Source organism: Mustela nigripes, chromosome 2 (genome assembly GCF_022355385.1).
Source record: "Mustela nigripes isolate SB6536 chromosome 2, MUSNIG.SB6536, whole genome shotgun sequence".
NCBI classification, from domain to species: Eukaryota; Metazoa; Chordata; class Mammalia; order Carnivora; family Mustelidae; genus Mustela; species Mustela nigripes.
This window is the reverse complement of record NC_081558.1, coordinates 171364544-171390276: the sequence shown is the minus strand read 5'-3', so window position 1 is coordinate 171390276 and position 25733 is coordinate 171364544. Positions and strand designations below refer to the sequence as shown.

At 39.5% G+C, this 25733-nt stretch overlaps 2 protein-coding genes across 4 annotated transcripts in view; both read left to right on the top strand.

Annotated features, from left to right (window-relative positions):
- CMSS1 (cms1 ribosomal small subunit homolog) overlaps nucleotides 1–500 on the top strand; it is a 382805-nt gene extending 382305 nt beyond the window's left edge. For all 3 annotated transcript variants that reach the window (XM_059392096.1, XM_059392095.1, XM_059392097.1), the window contains exon 10: nucleotides 194–500. In XM_059392096.1, coding sequence (XP_059248079.1) covers nucleotides 194–277 — 84 coding nt within the window. In that variant the 3' untranslated portion in view covers nucleotides 278–500. The remainder of the gene's footprint in view (nucleotides 1–193) is intronic.
- Nucleotides 501–3554: 3054 nt separating this feature from the next.
- LOC132010230 (cell cycle control protein 50C-like) lies at nucleotides 3555–25310 on the top strand. Its single transcript, XM_059388150.1, has 7 exons — nucleotides 3555–3746; nucleotides 7848–7958; nucleotides 14661–14762; nucleotides 15826–15913; nucleotides 16332–16472; nucleotides 22092–22301; nucleotides 24942–25310. The coding sequence occupies exons 1-7, from the start codon at nucleotides 3555–3557 to the stop codon at nucleotides 25130–25132; spliced, it is 1035 nt and encodes a 344-aa protein (XP_059244133.1). The 3' UTR covers nucleotides 25133–25310.
- Nucleotides 25311–25733: the final 423 nt, after the last annotated feature.

Below are 25733 nucleotides of genomic sequence, written 5' to 3'. Positions count from 1 at the left end.
CCTCTTCCTTTACTTAAGTAAATATTTCAATTCTGAATAAAACACAGGTTAAGATTTTTACCCCCCCTGATGCTGGCTATAACAGCTACACAAATATTAGGAAGTCCAGTTGGTTGAATTTATTCACCAAGACCATCTTTTCTTGATCTTAACCTTTTCTTTTTCTTTTTTTTTTTCCTTTTCTCTCATTTAGATAAGAAAGGAGGTTTTTGAACTTCTGGAAATGGGAGTCCTCAGTCTATGCAAGTCTGAATCTTTGAAGCTCGGCCTTTTCTAAGTCTGGGTCCTAATGAAAATTCCAGTTTTTATGGTGGGATTTGCATCTCATTTAGTAGCTCTGGAATATTGCAAGGACTCAGTAAATATCAGCTATTGTTTTATTATGTTAACTGGATCACCCCATGAATCACTAGAAATTTTTGGTGGAGATTCTTTGACAGAAATGGAGCTATCCTTTGCCAACTTCTCTGTATAATAAAGTATCACCAGCTTGTGTATGATTTTTTGTTAAGCAGACAGTTTTTCTTTCACCAGCTGACCTCTCATGTTACTTTGCAGAAGGGAAAGAGCATCTGCGCAACTTTAACCAAGCCACTTTCCTCTCTGAGCCTTGGTTTCAAGAGCTGCAAAATGGGAACGATCCCTCCTAGGATTGTTGAGGCTTCCATATGACAGTACTCGTGGAACAGACTCCTAAACTGAAGCCTGGTACTAGTGTGAAGGGTGCAGTAGTGCTGATAGAAAGAGTTGTGGGTGTATGTGGCACTTGGCAAATATATGGAAGATAACAATATAACTACAACTATCTTAATTGTTTTGTACCTTATTTTAAAATAATCTCAGATTTACAGAAAATGTCTGGTAATACCTGGGAAAGCTACTACACAACATTAGAGAGAAATGAAAGCAAAGACTTAAAAAAAATCACACTCTGAAATTTCTCATGATACCACAATATAACAACTGCTAGTAAGTTGTCATATCCATATCAATCTAGAACTGTGGATCTTCAACCAGGGACAATTTTGCCTCCCTGCCCCCCGCCCCCCACCCAGGAGCCATTTGCTATGTCTGGAGATGTGTTTGATTGTCACAACTCTGAGGATACTGCTAGCATCTAGTGGGGAGTTGGGACTGGCTGTTACTTAGTAGGTAGTATCCTTTGGCCGAGGGTACTGCTCAACATCTTACCATCCTAGGGGACAGCCCCCACAATAACAAACTATCTGGCCCACAATATTAATCAGTAGTGCTGAGGGTAAGGAAACCCAGTTCTAGGAACTTGAAAAACAGAGTATATGAAGTATATCTGTATCCTTGAAGTATATTTATTTAGAAGAGAAATATGTAAATATAAAAGCGCCTGTAAAGTGAGATCTGGCTCTCTTAGGAATGTTACCTCAGAAATGTATTCACTTAATACCTGTGATGGTTAACTTTATATGTCAGCTGGGCACAGGTAGCCCAGACAGTCAAGCAAAAATTATTCTGAGTGTTTCTATGAGGGTGTTTTTAGATGAGGTAGACATTTTAAGGGGAGGACTTGAGTAAAGCAGATTGCCCTCCCTCTTGTGGGTGGGCCTCTTCCTGTTAGTTGAAAGCCTAAATAGGACAAAAGGTGGACACTGCTCACCCCCACACACCCTCCACAAACCACCCCCCCCACACACAAATAAGAATTCTGATTCCAACTGAAACATTGGCTCTTCCTATTGATAGTCTTCAAACTGGGACCTCGGCTCTTCCTGATTTTACAGCACCTTTTGGCCATTAGACTCAAATCAAGACATCAACTTGGCAGATTTTGGACTTGCCAGCCTCCATAACAACGTGAGCCAATTCCTTCTAATAAAATCTCTTTACGTACCTCCAATTAGTTTTGTCTCTCTGGAGAACCCTGACTAATATACTACATGAAAGTTTCTCCTACTTTGAGATTTGGGTTAGTTTGGTTTTGTTGTTTTATAAAAAGCTTCAGAAATTCTGTTCTTACAGATTTGTTACTGTAATGCCCTTTTGCTAGGTGTTATCTATGTAGTATAATCCCACGCAATGTTGGATCAAATTCCTAGGTGGCAAACGTACCTGATTATTTTGTAGGCCAACCATGCGTATCTAATCTAATCTAATCTTGTAAGCTGTTGCTGCCTTTAAGTTCTTGTCCGTGTTTGTTTAGTAAAACAAATAGATGTGAATTAGAAGTGTTCACTGCCATCTTCTCACAAAGCTGATACCAGCAGCCATACCTGCCACCGTCTCCAAGCCAGATTCAAGTGATATGCTGAAAATTTCCCCCGGCATTTGCTTTTCTCAGTTTTGCAAGTGGAAAGCTTCGAGTCTGAATTGGATTCCATCTAGTATGAGTTTTTGCATTTATTTTGTGTTCTTTTAAGCTAGGTACACCTGCCAAAGTTGTTGCCTTCTTTAATATAAAAATAGTCCAAGGGTACCTGGGTGACTCAGCCAGTTAAGCATCTGATTGATTTTGGTTCAGGTCATGATCTCAGGGTTATGATATCAAGCCCAGCATCAGGCTCCTTGCTGGGTGTGGAACCTGCTTAAGATCCTTTCTCTCCCTCTCTTTCTGCCTCCCCTTAAAAAATAAAATGAAATAAAAATAAAAATAATCCAGCATGGCTTCTCTGCCTAATATTAATAAAAAAAGGAAGATTAGGAAGTTGTCTTTTTTTTTAAATCCTAAATTTGTACCTTAAATACATCTTAAAGAAAAGAAATTATTAACAGCCCAATGAAATGTTAAGGGATTTCTGATAAATGAGAAAAACCCCAAACCAAACCAATAATACCATATTGCAATACTGAACTTTTAATTGAGTGTCTATCTTCCTCTTCCTTTCTCTTGCCTCATTTGAGCTACTCTAAAGCACATGCTTGGAAAAAGTTTAGGAGGAGATGTTTTTAATGAACACTTTCTACTGGAGTCTTTCTTATGGATGAAAAAATTGGCAGCTGCTGAGATTAGACATCTGTGTTCCACAATCCCAGTTTGCTTCCCTCTTCCTCATTATCACAAGTAGCAAAGTTAGCTGTAATCTGAGAGCATTCTTCCAACTTAGTTTATATTTATGTTAGAAGCAACCACATTTGGAAAAAAGCTGATAGCCCTAACTTTTATTTTTTGTATTAATCTCCAAGGCTTTAGGCAAGTTCTCAAAGATAAATCCATGCTCCCCCTTCAGGAAGGGCTTGCCCTGAATTAGTCACCACATCCCAGAAATAGCCCATTATAACTACTTCCCAATGTCACTGGTTGTTGGTCTGTGCAGACCCTGCTGGGGACTGTTCCTCCTGGGCATGGCATTTAGCACACGCTTTTTGAGCCTAAAGTAAAATATACCAATGGCTGATTGAAGAGAGCTGTGTTATATCCTGCTGAATATCAGGTTCTGTTAAGGAATAATTCTGGGAAGTAGATGCAACTAAAAGGAAACTTCATGTAATTCTTCATTTTGTATGAGCATTATGCAGTATCACTATGTGTAATAATGTTTTAAATGCCTGGAAAGTATACCTCAGTCACCTGCAGGGCCAAAATGAAGAGGACATCTGAGGAAAGTCAGTCCCGATTGCCAGACAACTCTGCCCTGAAGCAGCAGCAATTGCCTGCCTACCGGCTACAGCTCACAGCCACTGGAGTCCTCTCTGGCTTTTTTGCAACAGGAGTATTCTGCCTTGGTGTCGGCATCATTCTTATATTGTCTGCAAAGAGTATCAAGGAAATAGAGGTTTGTCCCATCTTACATTGTTAATGTAGATTCTAAGAATTTTCAGTTTGGGGACTATAAATGAGTGGTCAGTTTGAGAACACGGCCCCTCGATAAATGAGACTAGAACATTCCTTTTTCAGTTAACTAGTGCAGATGGTGGCTGCCTGTGTGTTGGCTTTATTCATTCCTACTTCCTCTTAAGTACACTCACTCTCATGCTGGTCTGCTCAGCCAATCATTTACAGGAGCCTGGCAAACCCAGAAGCTTTTTAAGCTGGCTGGAGAACTGACCAAGGATTGTTAGAGGTAGGAGAAGGAGAGGCAGGGTCAAATGACTGCCAGATGCCTGTGAATCATATGGATAAAAAAGTAAAGAGACAAAGAGGTCTTCAATTTTGTCCCACTTTCAAGCATTGTGTCTTTCCCTTTGCACATGAACTCCCTCTGAGATCATTATTTTAATCTAGGAAAGCCAAGAACCCAAATCTTTCTGGCCTCTTAAGGATACTTAGAAATATTAACTAAATTCTGCTGGAGACTGAGAGTTTGCACATGAGTAAGATAAGTAAGAGTTGGTTCCTGCCCTCAGTGAGCTACTGATAGAGTAGTTAAGGCCGTGTGTGGTAAGAGCAAAGAGCTCAGCCATGGCTGCCTTGTTCACCGCATCCACAACCCCTTCCTTGCACACTGCCCAGTACATAATGGGCCCAAACTTAGTGGAAGAATGGATCAGGGCAAACAGGGCTTTAAAGAGGAAACCACCATGTCATGTCCCACTCCTCTTACCAAACCACGCTGCTCTAATGCCTTTCTTTTTTTTTTTTTTTTTTTTTTTTTTTAAATTTTTTTTTTATTTATTTGAGAGAGAGACAGTGAGAGAGAACATGAGTGAGGAGAAGGTCAGAGAGAGAAGCAGACTCCCCATGGAGCTGGGAGCCCGATGCGGGACTCGATCCCGGGAATCCAGGATCATGACCTGAGCCGAAGGCAGTCATCCAACCAACTGAGCCACCCAGGCGTCCCCTCTAATGCCTTTCCACTTATATTTTCTGCTACCAACTCTCAGCGGTTTATCTCCCCAGGAATTAAATGGCCCTAGGTCCTTCTGAGTCTTCCAGTGTGAGATTTAAATGACCAGGGTCCACCAAATAGCAGATGAAAAATGGCAAGAGAAAATTAAACTGCCTTTTCCACAAACAGCTCATCCCATTTGCTTTTTCTATTTTCTTCTTCACCAACACCTTTCTTTCTGATTTCCCTCCCCCCCTTCCCTTGCTTCTTTCCTTCTAGTTATCCACCCTCACTCACTGTGAAGTGCAGCCTTCATTAAGAGGCAGCCATTGCTAAATGATGTCACCTCGTGCATTTGAAGGGAACCTCACTCCACAGTTCACTAGCCACTCTGCAAACAGCTTTCCACGAATGATTTTTATCATGTTAAGGATATTTTCAAATTGACCTTTTTCCTAGTCACTTAGGATAGGACATGTTGCTTTTATACAAGAAAGCCAGAAACCACTGTGATAGTGAGATCCTCTTTTGCACATGGACGTATTTCATTATACTGGGTGATAAGATGAAGTGCATACCTCAGGCCGGTGTGATCAAGCACAGACCTAGTAGAAGAGTTCTAAGTGGTTTTCCTCTTCTCACTTTGCCTTGGGCTACAAGGATGAAGTGACTTTATTCCAGTTCCCTTTGAGCAAGAATAATTGTTCCTGCCTCTCCAAATTTCTATGAGGAGCAAACAGATTGTGATCTTTCCTGTCATTTTAGAGCTATAGGTTTACAAAGTCATTCATGAGAGTAGATCATAGATATGTTTTCCTCATAAATAAATATTTATTGATTTTATTATTTTTTCCATCTTTAGTCGCCTATTTCACCCATCCCTCCGCCCTTCTCCCCTCTGGTAACCACCAGTTTCTTAATAGGAGTCTGTTTTTTTGTTTCTTTTTTTTTCCTTTGCACATTTGCTTTGTTCCTTAAATTCCACTTATGAGTGAAATCATATGGTATTTGTCTTTCTCTAACTGACATAGTTCATTTAGTATAATACTCTGTAGCTCCAGGGGTGCCTGAGTGGCTCAGTCAGTTAAGTGTCTGACTCTTGATTTCCACTCACATCATGATCACAGGTGTGTGAAATCAAGCCCTGCATCAGACTCTGAGCTCAGTAGAGATGCTTGAGATTCTCTGTCCCTCTTCCTCTGTCCCTCCCCCCACTCTCACTCTTTATGAATAAATAAATAAATACATAGAATTTTTAAGAAATACTTTTGAGCTCTATCCACATCATTGCAAATGGCAAGCTGCCATTCTTTTTGATGGCTGAGTAATATTCCATTATATTTATATCTCACCTCTTCTTTATCCATGCATCGGTCTATGGACACTTGGGCTGGTTCTGTAGTTTGGCTGCCACATAAAACTTAGAACTAGAAAACACCTTAGAGGGGTGACTGGGTGGCTCAGTCATTAAGCGTCTGCCTTTGGCTGGGGTGGTCATCCCAGGGTCCTGGGATCGAGCCCCACATGGAGCTCCCTGCTATGCGGGAAGCCTGCTTCTTCCTCCTACACTCCTTCTGCTTGTGTTCCTGCTTTCACTGTCAAATCGGTAGATAAGTAAATAAATAAATAAAATCTTAAAAAAAAAAAAAACAACCTTAGGTATCATCTACTCATTGATCATTTGTTCATGAAACACATTTTTTTTCCTCATTCTGCATTAATAGAAATCCAACAGGAATCCATGGAGTAGAATGAATACTACAACAGCAAGCTCACAGATCAATTAATTGCTAGACAGAATGATGCTGATCAATAAAATGTGGGCCCTGAGATTAAATATTTAAATCAAAGTCAAAGATTGACCGAACTGAACCCTAGTTTCCTCAGTCACAGTTTAGTATGGGGTCAGTTATGGTACAGCCCTATTCTTTAAAGCTTTTTAAAATTTAGAATGCAGTTTCACACACAGCACATCAATATTTTCCAAAATAATAGCTCACGCCTTGTTGTGTTTTTAAAGAATGACTTAAAAACACATACATACATACATACATATATAAAATAATAACAAATATAAGGATCTACATACAATTAAGTAGCTTTTTGGCTAATCTTTAATGTAGTGCTAACACTTTGGCTCTTTGGCTTCAAAACTCCCAGTGGTTTGCAAGGATTAAAAAATGCTATCTTTCTTGTTAGTATTCCCTCCCAAAGAATCCTACATCCCATTGGCAGTTTATCAAGGAGAAGGCCACTTCCTTGCTTTTCTGCTCTTCCCCATTCCCATAATCTAATTATTCTTCAGCACAGTGAGGAAAGAGCAGAAGGGGAAGTGCACAGCCTCTGTGAGCCTTCCTTCCTTAAGCTTCTTCCAGCTATATTTTTACATAACTGAGGCTCTTAACCAGAGCTCTTGGGATTTGCTCGTTTGGAACACAGCACCCTTTTTTAACAAGTCCACAATACGATTTTAAACAGAATTTAACTTTTAAAAAACACAATATGACAACATTTTAAAATCAGAATTATTCCACATATATCAATAACCCTACATTTTGGAAGCCCTTCTTTTTCTGTGTTTGGTCCTTTTTAATAACTTCCTCTAGATGTTATGTAGAAAAATTCATTAGTATAAATATTTTCCATACAATAGAATGGAAAAACAGTGAAGTGACTTCCCCATAAAGCTGATTAGCCTCAGGCTGTAGACCCAGTTCTTGTGAGTCATTGTCTAATACTTTCCTAATGACACCTCTTTATGATGGAGACACAAGCATACATCTCAACAGTTGCATAAATGTACAATAGAAACACTGAATTCCAGGTCAGTGGCAAAATACTGCCAGGTCTGAAAATGAAAGTCTGTAGAAGGGCCCACTCCTTCCAAGCATCTCCGGAAACACTTTGTGCCCAGCAGTGGAGATTATCCTTCATTCATGTCCCAGAGTCCATGCCCTTGACACAGAGCGTGAAGACATAGGTGGACTCAGGACTTGATTTTTAAAATATGAACTCATGTAATTTTTTTTTCCCCCCCTGTGGAGACAGCACCCATGGGGGGTCTCATGTAATTTTTAATTAATAATTGTTCTTTTGCCTGCCTGATAGATTAAATACACAAAAATCTGTGGAAATTGTGCAAAACTGCGAGAAGATGCCACTAATTTTGACAAAGAATGCACCTGCTCTATTCCCTTTTACCTTTCAGAGACAATGCAGGTAAGTGAAATTCAAGAGTCTTCAATTAGCTGTACACTGATCTATTCCCATTTCACACTTGGCAGTAAGTTCATGATTTCCACCAAGAGCTTTCCAAAACCGAAAATACAAAAAATGAAACAGAGTGCTGGTGAGGGACCTTACAAAGTGTCGAGTTCATGCACGACTCTCCCCCCAACTTTTTTATTTTGGAATGTTATTCTTCTCCTTTGTTTCTAAGTTTCCAGACTCTTTACCCTACCCCACTTCGTAACATAATTCTTAATATCAATCAGATTCTATTCCAAATGTCAACACAAGGGGAGACCATTGAACCTAACCACCCATTTTATAGTGAGAAAATTAATGGGCTGAGAGGTTAAGTGACTTGGACAAGGTTAGTCTCAGGGGTCACACACCTGCTGGGATTCTCCCCCATCCTCCCTTTCCCCACCTCCTCAAGTCATTCTACATTTGCAATTGCCTAATCCCTAAGGCAACTCTTGGCCTGGCTGTGAGGCACTGTGAGAAATGTGAAAGAAGTATTAAAAGAAGTCCCTGCCCTTGGGCTGATTAAAGTCTTATGTTAGTCCAGGTCCTCTGAGAAGCAGTTGCCAAGACAGGATTAGACATGCAAGAGATTTACTGGGGGAACTGCCTGTGAGGGAAAATGGGGAGAGAGCCAGAGGAGGCTGGAAGAGCTGTTAGATCACAGCACAGCTCTGACCCTGTGAAGAAAGGGGAAGCAGAGAAGGAAGGAAGGAAGTTAGGGAGAAAGGTATTGGACTCCAGTGTATTCTTTAGGAACTTTCGGCAAGGCCAACAGAGAATCCCTGACGGAGTCTGCCTCAGTATCCCTGCCACGCTCAGCCATTGAGAGCACCAGGGACAGCATGGCCTTGGTGCAAACGCAGGATGATTTCAGAGCAGTGATAGCTGGGGTCATCCCTCAGTTACTGTCCCTATAGTGGGAGACCCCAGAGGCATCTTTTCAGAGCCTCCACGATTTTACCTGGTAGTCAAGACAACCAAATAAATGAAAAACTGTGTTCCCTTCAACTCCTCAAGATCCTGTCCTGTCCTCTAGACTCCACACCTCTCCCCCCACAGTGTCCTCCTCTCTGACTTGGTCGATCGCCCTCTCTCCCTTTCCGATGACTCTGCCTGGGCTGAATCTAAGTATAGGCAGGCTCTCTCTTGAGCATCCCACTGAGCGTTCCCCTTGAGCTTCCCACCTCAAGACCCTGCTTCCACCTCCGACTCGGCTGGCCCCAAATGAGACTCTTCATCATCTCCTGGAAAACCCTCCTTCCTTCCCTTGCTGGTAAAGATCCCATCACCGAGACTCCAAACTTTCCTCTTCGACTTTACCCTGCCAACTCCTTTTTCATCTAAGCCTCTGATGGGTGGACACTGTTCTTCAATCCATCTCTGCAACCACCCTGCCCTCTTTGTTTTCTTTGGCATGGCCTCAGTTCGGGCCTCCTGGTCCAGTATCAGAGCTACCTACTTGCCGTTGGCTTCCCCTACGTTAAACCAGCTGTTGTTTGCAACATAAGTTCACCATCCTCCCCGCCCCCCCCCCAAAAAAGCACTCTTTCAGGTTGCTCTTCAACCACCTGAGGGCCAGCTACCTTTTCATAAAAAGAGAGAGGAAGAAGGAGACCTTGTACTCTAGCCAGCAGACCAACTTGCTTTCCCACAATATGACTCTCTCTGTTTCTGCTATTGTTTTGCCTAGAAAGTCTCCCCACTCACTGCCACTTGTTTGAAAACCCTAACATCCCTGGGCATTCCTTGACCCTCCTTTTTCACTCCTTTCTCCAGCAACAATTTGCCCACATTCATATCCTGGGAGCAATTTCCATTCTTCCGATGAACTTATTATAATCAGTTGTAGAATAATATCCTGTGGCTTCACTTCCTCTACTTATAGGAACCTCCCTGAGGATAGAGACCATGCTTTACATGTTGCACCACAACTACCTACTCGAAAGTGCATGCGCTACACGCTCAACCTTCCCCACACCCTTCCTTTACCAGGTCAACTATCCCTGTTCCTATCTGCAGGCTTATCTCCACCTGTCCTGAGATGCCTTCTTTTCTTGCCCTTATAAGGACTTAAGTCAGCAGTTCCGTCCTCTCCTATATCATCAGCTTTTCTTTCTACTCAATCATTCCCAGCTTACAGACATATTATTTCACTTCTCTTCAAACAAACCACTCTTCTGTTCTCCCAATTTCCCTGCCAGCTATTTGTCCATTTCTTACTTCCCATTAGCAGGAAATCTCAAATGAGTTGTCTATCTTGGCAGTAGTTCCTCTCTTCTCACTCTCTCTTAAATCTACTCAGTCAGGTTTCAGCAGTCAGACCTTAGTGCCTTGTCGCTCACTGGACACAGGTGATCACTCCCTCATCCTCAACATACGTTCTTCTCTTAGCTTTCAAGATACTATACTGTCTTGGTTTTCCTCCTAGCCCCTGATTGCCTCTTTGGTTCCTTTGCTGTTCTTCCTGTTTACCCCAAACTCCTTACGTTGAGATAGGCAGCACTTTAGTCCTAGTCTTTAGTCTTCTCTCTAACTGTGTTCACTTTTTTTGAAAATGTCATCTACCTCCAGACTTTAGATGCCATCTACTGCCAATACCATTTTATCTCTCTAGCTTAAACATCTCTTCCCAATCCATACTTGTATGTCCAGCTGCCTTCCTAATATCATGTGGATATCTAATAGATATCTGAAGCTCAGCATTTCCAAACCTGAATTCCTGGTTTCCACTTCTCCCTTATCCACTGCACCACTCCCTGCCCCTACCAAAAAACCCAGTCCATCCAAAGACTTCTCAATCTCAGTTGGAAACAACTCCATCGTCCTAGGGGCACCTGGGTGGCTCAGTCATTGAGCATCTGCTTTCAGCTCAGGTCGTGATCCTGGGGTCCTGGGATCGAGCCCTGCATCACTGGGCTCCCTGCTTAATGGGAAGCCTGCTTCTCCCTCTCCTGTGGCCCCTGCTTGTGTTCTCTTTCTCTCTCTCTCTCTCTCTCTCTCTCTGTCAAATCAGTAAAGAAAATCTTTAAAACAAAACAAAACAACTCCATCCTTCCAGTGCTCAGGCCAACAGTCTAGTAGTCATTGTCATTCCTTTTATTCTTTCACATCCAATCCATCCTGTTGGCTCTACCTTCAAAGTATATCCAGGGTCTGTCCACTTCTCCCACTTCTTGCACTACCACCCAGCTCCATGCTATATTCACCTCTCCCTTAGATTTCTGAAATAGCCTCCTAGCAGGTCTCCCTGCTTCTATCCATGTCTCAACATAGCAACCAGAGTGAGTTTTTCTTTTTTAAGATTGATTTATTTATTTGAGAGAGAGAGAAGGGAGAGGCAGAGGGAGAGAGACTCTCAAGCAGATTCTGCACCAAGCACAGAGCCCAACACAGGGCTCAATCTCACGACCCTGAGATCACGACCTGAGCAGAAACCAAGAGTCTGCTGCTCAACCACCTGTGCCACCCAGGCACCCCCAGGGTGAGCTTTTTAAAGTCGAAGTCGTATGTTATTCTTTTACTCAAAAATCCCTGAAGTGGGGGCACCCAGCTGGCTCAGTTGGAAGAGCATGCAACTCCTGATTTCTGGGACATGGGTTGAAGCCCCACACTGAGAGTAGATTACTAACAAATAAATAAACTTAAAAAAAAAAAAAGAAAAAAAACCCTGCAATGTCTCCTCTTTCCATTCAGTGAAAAAGCTTAAGTCCCTTCAAGGCTTTGCATGATTTGGCTTCTTATTTCCTCTCTGACCTGAACCTTCATTCTATTCCCCCAACCCCACTCCTACCACACTGGAATCCTCACTCATTCAACTAGTCATGTGTTCTCTTGCCTTGCCCCCTGTACCGGATATTCACTTGGCCAACTGCCCTATCTCCTTCAGGGCTTGGTCCAACCTTCACTTCAATAAGGCCTACTGTGGCAATCCTATTTCACACTACAAACTGTCTATTCACCCCACTCTTGTACTATTCCCGATCCTTGTTAACTTGCTGTGATTTCAATTTTTCCGTAGTACGTATCACCTTCTAATTTGCCAAATAAATTAATAGTCTATGATATGTATTGTTTATTGTCTATCTCTCATTATCGTGTCCCAAGCACCTGTGACAATGCCTGGCACAGTGTAGGTGCTCAATTAATGTTTGTTGAATGAACATATGAATCTCTGCTTCCTCCACAGTGCATAACACAGTATATTTATGTAGTAGGTGCTCAGAAAATGTTGGAAGAGTAAATGAACAGAGGAAAGATCAAGTGCTAAATTATATGGCTTTATGTTCTAGGAAGCTTTGGTTTTATGTGACCTTTTTCTTATTTCTCTCTTGATCCCAAATGAAAACATGTTGGCATTAGTAATATTCTGAATACATCCAGATTGATTATGGCTAGGGCTAAGCAATTTTGTGAGTAAGTGAGATATAAACTATAAGGGAATTACTGAGTTGTACTAGGATTATAAATAATATCTGCATAAAGTCAGTGAGGGAGGTTTTATGTGTGTGTCCTTATAGGTCAAAATTCTAGTTCTTTATAGGTATGCCCTTTCTTGCCTTCCTCAACTCACCATCCTGAGTTACTGTTAGTGTAGACAGTACCTACACTTGTGGTTAGCACAGCATAATGAATGTCTAGACTTTGTCAAATCACTATGTAGTACACCTGAAGCTAATGTAACATTGTGTATCAACTATACTTCAACTGAAAAAGAAAATTAGTGTTGCCTAATTTTGGCCGGAAAGCACGGGGTGCTAAAAACAATAGAAAACTAATCTCTCACAGTTCTGGAAGTCAAAAGTCTGAAATCAAGGTGTGACAGAGTTGGAGGCTCAGAGTACTTACATTTTTAAAGAAAAAATCCAAAAGATCGAATCTTAAGGGTTTCAGTTTCCATCTGTCTGTGTACTTTGAAACCTTAAAGTCAAATAAATGTTACCAGCTGCTAACCATTCCTTTCAGGCAAAGACTTTCTCATAAAAATCCAGCCAAACTAGTTAGTGCAACCACAGAGCCTTCGGTTCACCAGTTAGCACACAGCACACATGCTAGGCAATGAGTTCACACAAGACTGCCTTAAACTAGGAATCCTGCACAAAAGTGCCACTGAATTTAAAGAGAAGAAACACCATAGAGTGCCTTGTGCCTCTAGGACCAATAAAAAAGATGATGCTCTGGGAGGCCTTGTTAAGCTAAATTTGGGACAAAGAATCACTGAAAAAAAAAAGGTTATTAAAACACTTCTGTCCCTGGTGTGGTGTGAGTGTGCTCTGCCTGTTTATTTTGTAATTTATGTGAATGTATCACTTTGGGTAAGTGAAATTCTCTTTTTAGCCTCCAAGAAAATGTACGGTAAATTCCACTCTGTGGGTTTCATATTTTCTGTAGTTATGGGTCAGCAGTAGAGGTTCCCTTGTTGGGTGAGGAAATGTAATCAGTCATTCCCGCTATGCCTTCACACCCAGGGTCTCTTGTTTATGATGTTGCAGCCTGCCTCTTTGTCATGACCCAACATCTCCCCTTGTTGGTATTCCAGACACTTTTCTCTTACAAGTGACTAAGTTCTTAAGCCTTTGTTGTTTTCTGTAAATGGTCACACTTACCATGGCCTTTATTTCCAGCCTGCCCTGAGTACCAGCTCACATTTTCCATATTCATCCTCTTACATGTCCTTAGGGGGAGACCAGAAGCCTTTTCAAAGTGCCAGTTTTTCATGGTATACGCGAATCAATTGACCCCAGAGATTATAAAAGAATACGTTTGTATTTCTGGCACGGAATATAACGGCTAACATATGGGGAGCACTTAATAAAGGCCTTCATCTTTTTGGATGCAGGCCTTCATTATTTTGGAGGTAGGTCATATATTAATTATAAACAGCCACATTGGGCATTTCCATTTGCATTATATGTGCTGTTTAGTAAGATCTGTATCAAGTCTGCCTGGAGAATGTTGCTATGTCACCGTAAAGGTAAGCATGATGGTAGCCTATGACTAGACAGCCTCATAGGGTAGCATAGATGAAAAGGACCATCTCTCATGGCAACAGGGTGACTTATTGCCAAGGTGAAAATCACCTTTCTTTCAGATCCATGAATTATTCTATTCCCTCTTTTTTTTTTTTTTGGTCCATAACAAATGGTTCACCATTTCTTGAGCAAGCACTGTGTGCCAGGTACTGTGCTAGATTCTGGGGATAAAAAGACAAAGACCCCAGAGCCAAACTACAAGGAGCAATCTCATGCCTTTCACATGCACCCGGATGGCCCCAACTTCAAATATGTTCAAGGATTTCGTTTGAAATAATTGACTTTGATGCCTACCACAACCCCTGGGCAAAGCATTTTTCCTGGTATTGTTAGAAAATAATGGAATCTGTAGCATCAATTTTATATATTGAGAATATAAAATCTGGGTTTAAGATTTTTTCACGGCAGAAGCACAGCAGCCCTTACAAAAACATTGGAAATAAGTTATTTGGTGATTTTAATAATTCTGTGTAGACAAGGATTTTCCAACACCAATTTTTAAAAAATAATTTCTTGGGTTTCTGCTTGATATAAAGAAACTTCCAGTTCCTATCCGTTCTTTCTGTAATAATTTTTATTCTAAAAATTGTGTCCATGTTTATTAATATTCCAGTTAATTCTTCTTGCTTTTCTCCTTTTACAGGGTAATGTTTATATGTACTACAAACTGTACGGCTTCTATCAGAATCTCTATCGATATATTCTGTCCAGAAGTAATAGCCAACTGATGGGTACAGACTTAAAGGTTAGGCTTTAGTTAATTTAGTAAATACTTAACAAAAAAAACAAAAACAACAAAAACCTGGTGGGTCTTTAAGTCTAAAAGAGGTTATCAGAAAATAAACTAAAAATCTAAAGCTTTATAAAACAGAATGTTCATTTCATTTTTGCATAAAATGAATGGGCTGGGTATTCTATATATCTGCTAATGAGAGGAGTAGTTTCCCTCTTCAGAACAGTAGTACGAATCTTGTCCAATTAAATGCTTATCCTTTCATGCACCAGCCATTTTGATAGTAACCTTGAGTGTTTGGTCTCAGTCCAGTTCCCTGTATATCTACCATTGTCCTTCCTGTAATTCGGGACTTCACTCCACCCAAGGTTAAGGAAATTAAGGAAATCAAGCTCTACTTGATTGAGTAAGAGCCTTTGGTTTAATTAAATACCCTTTCACTCTTAGAAGTATAAATTTTTATTCTTGATAAATGATACTCAGCATGCTAGCAAAAACAAACAAACAAACAAACAACAACAACAACAAAAACCCTAGAAGGAAACCTTTTCCATAATGAGATTATTATATGAAAGTGATAATCAGATGATTTTTTTTTTGGCCACCACTCTTTTAAAAATCTATTGTGGTAGTTAGGTGGATGGATCCCCTGTGATAAGTCACCTAATATATAGACTCACTACAATTTGTATCATTTTCAGAATGTGAATTACACTTCAATAAAAAAAAGATTTAATAATATATTCTGGGTGTAGCCTTAGTGTGATATTTAGCTGAGCCCACAAAGTAAGTCCCTTCCTGCAGATGTATTTGGTATGTTATATATTGTTAATAAGGAAAAAAATATACACAACACACAGACACATGAACATACACACACACACACACATACACACAAAACCTCCAAAACTCAAAAATTTCCTAGTCTACATCAGCCAGAAATCTGGGAAAAACAGGTAGCAGTCCACAATCTTGTTATTAGTGTGGGTTAATTTACATTGCCAGTGTTCTCACTTTTAACATTCTAAGAGAGTTTACCAAAGCATTTCTTTTTACTGTATCATCTTGCTTCCAGGATGTTGGAACCTGTGCTCCATTTAGCAGGTCCCATGATGGGACTCCAATCGCTCCTTGTGGTGCTATTGCCAACAGCATATTCAATGGTAGGTGACTTTTCCTGTCTCCATGGTGTGCCTTTTCATAAGCAGTAATAACCTAAATGTCCAGAAGATCACCTCTGCAACTGAGTAGCATTTCAAAATAAGAAAAAAGAAAAGAAAAGAAATTGTGTATACACTATCCACTGACTTATCGTATTTCATTTGCAAATAACTTCTCCCTTACCAGAGATCTGAAGTAGTTAGGGAACATGAGCTCAATGGAGCTTTAGAGTATTTTCCAATAATTGGGGCCTTGGCAAGAAAGAGAATAGTTTTCTAATTCCAACATCTATTACATGTAGGCATGTTTAGCACTGAGCTAAAACCCTAGTTTACTTTTCAGCTGTGTCTGGTTTTGTACTTTGAAGTGGAGCAAAAATGCTTGCTTGCATCTCTAGCACAGTTTTTAATTTCCTTACAGATACCATTATTCTTTCATACAACCTGAATTCCTCTATACCTATTGAAGTCCCAATGCTAAGAAGTGGAATTACATGGTGGACAGATAAGTATGTCAAATTTCAGAATCCAAGATCCAAAAATCTTTCTATCGCATTTGCAGGTAAGACCCATATATTAGCTAAATCTTCTTTTCTCAAGTTTTTATGTGTGAGGAAATGTTTAAGATACCTCCTTCTTTACTTTTTTTGCTGACTTCCCCTTTGCTCTGACTTCCCCTCCCTGTGGACATCTCCATCACGTACCTATCAGAAACATGAAATGATGGGTGCCCTGGTTCCTTTCAGTTGACATTAGGAAAAAAGCAATGTTTTAAGAAAATTGTTGCTTTATTTGTAATTAGGGTGACCATGTAATTTGTTGTCTAAACTCGTGCACTTTTGAGAGTGAAAAGGGAGCACTAGAAAAACTAAAGTTATATATTTATTTTAAATTTGAATTTATTAATCAGTAAATTGACATTACCATATTGATGAACCTATACAATAATTCCATTACAAACTACTTTATTTATTTATTTATTTATTTATTTTTAAAGATTTTTATTTGTTTATTTGACAGACAGATCACAAGTAGGCAGAGAGGCAGGCAGAGAGAGAGGAGGAAGCAGGCTCCCCACTGAGCAGAGAGCCTGATGCAGGGCTCAATCCCAGGACCCTGGGATCATGACCTCAGCTGAAGGCAGAGGCTTTAACCCACTGAGCCACCCAGGCGCCCTTACAAACTACTTTAAAAGGCAACTATTTCAAAAATTAAAATAACATATCTGTGTATACTAAGCCAACTAAAAAAATGACTTTATTATTAAAACATTAAAAGATAACCTAAGCAGAATTACTATTCTGGATATACAGTCACATAATTTTAATCAGTTTCTTGGCCATATTTGTCTTCATTACATGCCCCTGTATTTTTCTAATGAGTTTATTCTTTTTATTATTTTTTAAAATTTATTAAAATATTTTTAATTATTTTACAGAATTATCTGCAGTCTTTTTTGAAGTTAAACTTTATGGTTGGGGCGCCTGGGTGGCTCAGTGGGTTAAGCCGCTGCCTTCGGCTCAGGTCGTGATCTCGGGGTCCAGGGATCGAGTCCCACGTCCGGCTCTCTGCTTGGCAGGGGGCCTGCTTCCCTTCCTCTCTCTCTGCCTGCCTCTCTGCCTACCTGTGATCTCTGTCTGTCAAATAAGTAAATAAAATCTTTTAAAAAAAAAAAACTTTATGGTTAATCAATTTGATACTGTTGGCCCTTTTAATTGATTCTTCTCTTTTAACTCTAATTATTTTCTTAACTGAGAAGGTAGCTATAGGTGCTGAGGTACCTATTATGCTAATAGCCAATTTTACTAAATGGAGGATATTTTCATTTTCATTTTTTTATATTGAAATATGCTAGTATTATAACCTAAATATTTTCATAGGCACTGTCTTTTTACCTCACATTTTTTTCTATCTCTTATCTTTCTAAGTGTGTTCCTAAATTTAGATGCTATAAAATCTTAATATCGTTTCATTCTGGTAGAGAAAAATTTTTGACAATTTTATTTATTTATTTGAGAGAGACTGAGCGAGAGAAAGAGAGAGAGCATGAGCAAGGGTGAGGGGAAGACAGAGAGGGAGAAGAAGACTCCCAACTGAGCAGGGACCCTGATGTGGGACTCAATCCCAGGACTCTAGGAGCTGAGCCGAAGGCAGGCACTTAACCAAATGAACCACCCAGGCACCCTAAAGAAAAAATTTAATCCAGTTAAAAATAGGAGCTCCATGAAAAGAGCTTTTACCTGAATTGAAACATTGTGAAGTATAATTGTAGAATTAAAAATTAAATTGGTCCACATTTTGAACTCTCATTATATAACATGTTCAGTTATTCCATTGTTTTCATGGGGGTAAATTTTAATATCTTCTTGTTTGCAAAACTGTCTTTCAATAATTACAATTCACTAAATCAAAAACTAAGTTTTTTGGCATTCCATATTTTGGATACTTCATTTAAAATCTTTAAATTACTTTGACTAAAATTCAACCCAAAGTTAGAGGCTCATTTACCAAAAAAATTTAGGATAATTATAGGACACATCATTTCATATACAAACTAGTTCTTCAAAGGCTCAAGCATTTCTGGTTGATGATGCGTAGCAAAGATGGACCACATATACTACCATCCTGAAGTGTTTCTTTTAATTATCATCCATCTTATTGTAAAAATTTTACAGTTCAGTTTCTCTGTGAATATACAAAAATATTTAATTTGCACAACCTCAGCTCTTCTTTTAATTAGTAAAATACTGTAGCTTGTTCGGATATAGTGACACATTATGTATCTACCACAACCAAGTTAAAGTACATTGATCTGTACATTTCTCGATTTATCAAGACCATTATCTTTATTCTGATGTTGTGCTCCACCAAATTTGTGTTTATGCTGTCACCGCAAAACCAAAAACTTACACTTGATTTTTCATTTTTTTAGCTGAATTTATAGCAATATTTATTATAATGTTAGAATTTTTAATCTTTCAAGATTGAGTATCAAAAAGCTTTGCTGTGATTGCATGAAAAGTCACACCAAAAAATCCAAACAATTATATTAATTAACTGATTTTTCTATTTTGAAGCATTTGAAGACACTGATGTGAAACTGGACTCATTTATTTGTGTACAAAGTTCTTTTTATACTAAAGAACAAATGGAGGCAACACATTAAAGCTTTCCTTTGTTTAGCCCCCCACCAAAAAAAAAACTAAAGGGAAGCTCAGTTGATCTAAATGAAAAGTCATGCTTACATAATGACAAAGAAATGGACCTTCTGTAGCTACCTGAGGCAAAGCATTGTAGGATATACTTCTAAAAATAACCACACCTCTGAAGTAGATGTTGATGTTTTTCAAGAGACTCATGTCTTTTAATTTTCAGTTGGTCATTGACATCACAATGGTTCCTTTGTGTGGTAATTGTCAACCAGCACTGCAAGTTTCACATTCATCAACTTTCTCAAGAAACTGTACTTAATTTTACATTAAACATACATGTTTTATTTTTTAGCTCTTTACAGCTAAAAGGACTTCCTAGCAAATAAAAACTGATACCAAACAATAAAATAGTTATACATTTGTACCCTATAATAAATGATAAAACCACAGTTGCAACAGGGTTCAAATGTACACCCAGCAAGACATTCAGCATCTATCTCCCACACTATGTCATGTGTGTATAACATAACCTATAATTTTCCACTGATCCCACTGAGTTGTAGGCTGGCAGCTTCGTGTGTCTCATTGGTCAACACAGAGGCCATGACCTAACTAGCTGGAGTGTCAAGCAGCTGGGAGGCGTCACAGGAATATACTATGTTTTGATTGAAAGGATCTCTGGTTATCTTTCATTAATCACATGTTAAAGTAAGCATTCCATTCACTGCACATGGGTATTTCGCACACTATTAGCTAAGACAATGGCTGGAAGGTGGAAGGATGAAATTATATGTACATTATTTGTTTGGGATAAATGCTAAGTCAGGTGGGATAACAGACAAAAGACATATGCTGGACTATCTTAGACAACTGGCACGTATGATCACTGTATCTATAATTGAATCCCTAGTTTTTGAAAGGAACTTGGCAACATTCTCTTATTTTGTCTTGCCACATAACCTTGGCCTGCAACACAAAGAGTCTTTGGTGTTCTCTCATCTCCTGCTCCACTTCGTTTTTACCTTTACTGTAAGAGTTACCACATTATCCTGTAATTATCTATTTGAATACTTGTCATCCCTCTTCAGCCTGTGAATTCCTTGAGGAAATTAGGAAGTTTTTTATCCCTGGTGCTTGATACATAGTGACCAATCCAGAAATGCTTGTTGTTGAATAAATGGATAAATACGAATGACCCAACTTGGAAAAGGAAGCAAGTTGGTGCCTCTTAGATCACACTTCTCATACTCTCTGGAAATGGGATGAACTGGGATCAGGGGTTGGTAAGGAAAAGCATGCTTAAAGTTACATTTTTAACAAGCTCCCTGGGTGATGAAGGTCAGTTTCTTATAGGACATATTACCTTGGGACATGAGCTCATGACAGGGTGAGGTCCACGGTGGAGGTACCAGAGGCAATTTCAGTTTTCATCAAAATTCTTCTAGCAACAATGATTGAAATTTTGGGAAGGGCCCAAAATAGTTGAGCTCCACAATATTTGCAGAGGAAGTTTCTTCAGCAAAGGAATTTTTTCCAGAGGAAGTTTTAAGTGTACAAACATACTTAAGCAGATTAGTAGAACCAAACTGAGCACTTGCTTTTACAAGTCCCGTGCTTAGAAAACAGGACAGGTTTCTTTTAAAAGAAAACAGTTTAGTCAATCGAGTTGAGAAAGAGTGGTTTCCTCTTTTGCATTTGGATTCTGCAATTACTAGAACCAATTTTCTAGAATGAAAAAGTTCATTAAGCAATTTTCTCTTATTGACTAATTCTTTAAAATTCAATATGGATTTTATTATCTTCTGTCACTCTTTCCTTTAGCAAGCATTTGTTGAATGCCTGCTCTGTGCCAGGCACTAGACTAAATGCCAGTGAAAAAAGGACACTATAGTGAGGAGCATGCTGTATAGTGGAAGAGACAGACAAGCCCACCATGCTAAAGTGGGAAGTATGAGAAGGAGAGTAAACTCAACAGACTCATTTCCTGGCACTGGCCTTCCATCCTGTGCTTCCAACAGTCCTACAACACCCAAATCTACTAGGCCTCCTGGCTTTAGAACAGGCTTGTAATTGGGACACCTGGGTGGTTCAGTGGGTTAAGCCACTGCCTTTGGCTCAGGTCATGCTCGCAGGGTCCTGGGATCGAGCCCCACGTTGGGCTTTCTGCTTGGCAGGGAGCCTGTTTCCCCCTCAGTATCTGCCTGCCTCTCTGCCTACTTGTGATCTCCTTCTCTCTGTCAAATAAATAAATAAAATCTTTGGGAAAAAAAAAACAGGCTCGTAACATCTTTGTTCTCTGCCTTCTCTTTATCAGTTCATCCTCTTTACTTCCAGCTTTGAGCTCTAAGCACTTTGCAGCAGAAAATATCTATTTAACAGAGTCTTCATGCACATACATGATTATTTCCTTAGAATAAATTTCTAGAAGTAGAATTTCTAGGCCAAAACATATGCAAAATATATTGAAATTTCTGATGCATATTCCTAGATTGCCAGTGATGTTTTCAGTCTGCACATTATCTGCTCTGAGCAAGAGTTCCTCGTTCCGCTGCATCATCAGTTGTTGTCATTTGTTTTCTTCACCTGTTACCCAAGCTTTAGATGAAATGATCACATCTTGTTTTAATTTCCTGTCTTTAAATTGCTAGTGAAGCTAAAGAAAATGACGACAGTCCCTGTGATGCTATCCCTGAATATAACCACTATTATCCTTTTGGTCTATTTTTTCAGTGCTTTATATGCATTTAATGTAGTTGAACAAATAATAGACATATAATTTGATATTCTGTTCTATTGTAACCCTATGACAAATCATCACTATTTCCCCTACATTTCCTTAGAGTTTTTATAATCCACTATTTTTTAAAGTTTGCATACTTAGGTAGCTTATACATACACACTTTTTTTAAAGTCTTAATTATTACTTCTCTTTTCTCAAGAAAGCAAAACTATTTCATCCTCTCTATTCTAAGGAAAACTGAAGGGTGTAGATGATTTCTGTCAAACATGTCAGTGATTTCTTCCCACAGGGACCACAAAGCCTCCATCCTGGGCGAAGCCTGTCTATGAACTAGATCAAGAGGATCCAGAAAACAATGGCTTCCTCAATGATGACTTCATTGTGTGGATGCGGGCAGCCGCCTTTCCCACTTTCAAAAAACTGTACCGTCGACTCAATCGCATACAGTACTTTACTGAAGGCTTGCCTGCTGGTAACTATAGTTTTAACATTACATATAGTATCCTTTTATACCACTCTTCTTCCTGAAGATCAAGAAAAATCAGCATTGGTCTAGGTACTAGTTGTTGAATTATTTTGTTTTGTACTTTTCGATTCTACAATCTAATCTGTGTATACAAAGAAGAAATATATAGTTCTCTAATTGGTAGTGCTGTCACTTGTCACCATAGAACTGTTAGTCTCCACTTTATATATAATCAAATATGTACTTTTAAAAGAAATTTTTTTTAGGAATAACAGTTAATAGCACTATCAGGTAAGTAGGGATAGGTAAATAAGGAAGGACTATTTCTATTCCCCCAAAAGATTAAATACAGTGGACCTAGAGATGTGTAACAGAGAGGGATGGGATAAGGTAGAAGACCAGGGAAATGAGAGAGAGTGATTTGGTAAGCAGTAAATTTAGAATATATGCTAAAAATAATGAAAATTGAGAGACACTGTAGAACCTTTTAATCTAAACAAAAGTATAGACCAAGGGAGCCCTGGACTCAAGATGCAGGTGCAGTCCATCCATCCCACGTGATGTGTGCTCTAAGTTCTGCTCTGAAAACACTGTGTTCTTCTGTCTTTGATACCGAGCCAGCTGGTAGGAGTCAGTGCCTTGGTTAAGGACATAAGGTCCAAGTTAGGAGACACAGGCTTTAATGTGGGATTCTGAATGTTTTCACTTAATTCAAAAGTACAAATGTAACTCTTGACTTAAAGACAAAAAGATTTAACTTCAAAATGAGAGCCAAACATTATCTTTAAAAAAAATTATATATTTATACACAATCTCAGGGCCACTGAGTAGGAGTTGTTCATGGGACTCCCAGCAGGCCAGAGGATCTTACCACAAAACTGTCTACCGCCTTAGTAGTTTCTTTACATCTCGGGGAGCTTGAATGAGAAATCGTTTAGAAGAAGTGAATGACTATATGAGCTCTAGTTCCCCACTCCACGTTTTTTTTTCCTATCCTAGAGTGTGGGACATCTCCATTCTGACCAGGTGGGGACAGGGAGGTGGAGGGTGTGGGGAGACATTCCTCAGTCAGAGATGCACCACTGATGTGATACCCTCTCTGCTTCTCAGCTTGTTGCCTCCTTTTTGTTCACTGATGAGTATGGTTTGCCTTCAGTTCCTTCATTTTCATTTCTCCCTAAATAAAAATGAACGCCACAGACCTGTTTCTCTTATGCAGCCTTATACATACAGATCTAAGAGTAAACCATAGAATATTACCTTTTTAATAGGATTTCAGCAAGCCACCGCCCCCCAATTTGAGATTGAAAGGTGCTTGACAGTGGTCTCCCAAATTAGACCTTCTGATCCCAACTTTGTCTATGATTCCCGTATCAGTAAAGCAGGTAGAGTTACCGTCACAAAACAGGAAGAAAGAAGCCCATCGTTTACTGCTGTCCTCACCATGCATGCCCAGGGGTTTTGAGTTGAGGGAAACATAAGGGACTCCATGTTCCAAACAGAGGAGACACTGTTTCTTCTCTGGAGTCAAGCTCTTCTTGAGTGACTTCATTCACAGTCCTATTTTAATGCTGATGACTCTTGAGTCTAAATCTTGCAGGCAGAACCTGGACCCTGAGCTTCAGCCCTACACTTGCACCTCCCAAGCAGAGCCCTGGTGTGAGTAGTACCCAGCCTGCCTCACGGCCTTGCTGCCACGCAAGCAGAAGGACTAAATCATAGCTGCAGCAGACACCTATGCCACTCCTAAGGGGAAAAAGATGTTCTGTGTCTGAGAAAAAGACCTTCTTAATGGAACTGAAAGAAGAGAAAACACACAGCTGGGTCAAGGTGGCATGCAGGGACCTGGTGACAGTGAGGGATTTTGATGGAAAAGAACGAGAGAGAGAACTTGTTTCCTAACCAGTTTCCTTGTGCCTTTAAATCGCATGTTGCCAAGTGATTCGAGGCCTTTTAAGAGCTTTGCTGGGAAATGCTGCAGTTCTGTGCCGTTGCTATGAGAAGCCTTTATTTGTTTATTAGTTTGGTTTACAAAAGGCACCAGATGTTTAAAAACCTCAGGCCACATGCATAATCAAAATGACATCATTCAAATGCTAACGATAGCAAACCCACTTCAAACATATTCTCCCCAGCAATGAGGGATGTTTGCCTTTTCAAAACCCAAATGAATGCACCACCTTTAGCTTTCCCACCAAAAATGTTTTGCCATCTATCTCATTATTTTTATTCTTCACTAATTTTGAAGAATTTTCTACAAGGTAGGAATTCAAACTTTAGTTATGAAGGACTACCCTGGGTCTCCTGATTCACAAACAAAAATTTAGGTTTGCTGTAAAGCACATCTGTATTCTTTTCATTTCCTTGGGTCTGCCAAAGGAAATTAAATATATTTGTCCATTTTTTTAGTTGTCTGTAAGTCAGTCTGATCTATTTGTGTCAGAATCTCTTTTATAGATTACAACTATGTAGAGAGAAAGCTTGTTTTTGCTTAATTTCATTCCAGGAAGATACAACATTGGTAAAGATTAGACAACATGAAGTTCAATATTCAACCATTTTTTAAACCTACAAACACAACAATTTTATATGGTTCAGCCTAATATATTTAGGATATACAGTGGTAGAGCTGAGAAGTGTTGAAATAATCCTTAACAGGTCTTCTTGTCTTAGATTTTCCAGTAACCAGGTTTAGAGGAGAAAAATCAGTTGTTCTTTCCACCTTGACATGGAGTGGAGGCAGTAACCTTTTCTTAGGTCTTGCCTACACAGTGACAGGAGCAGTGACATGGTTGGCCTTCTTTTCCATGATGGCAATTCACTTGATGCTGAAAGACAGGAAAATGTTCTTCACCCAGCAATAAAGTCAAGTTTTAAGAAGAAAAGCAGAAAACAAAGAAATGGACAGTGAAGTAACTAACAGAGCCAAAGATTTGTGACTAGGCTCAAAATGACTGAGATATTTCATTAGGGGGAACTGGATTGACCGACCAAGTACAATCCCAGATAGGTAAATAATGAGAGATTCACAGTGAAGAAGAGGAGGAAGACAGGGAGGAAGAGGAGGAGGAAGAGGAAAAGGCATAGTTATGTATAGTAAAATGTCCTTAGAATGGAGAAGATAAATCATCCTTGAGTTCTAAACCAAGTCTCGGGTATTTATTTAAAGGCTATGTACCTGGAGGTAGGTGAATGCCTAGGAGAGAGTGCCATCATTAAGAGTAATGTAAGCCTGGGGTCCTCAAAATTAGATGAATCCTTTAACCTCAATCAGGCTCAGACCGTGAGTCTTCATTGCCTGGTTGAAATTATAGACTTTTTAACAATTGTTGAACATCGAATTGAGCCATCAGGATGATTTTTGAAAACTGATTTATTCAGTTTCTATGGTTTCAAAGTTAAGTTTTCTTTGCTAAGAATATACCAAGCAAAGATTGTGGAGTGTCTGGAACACGCACAATACAG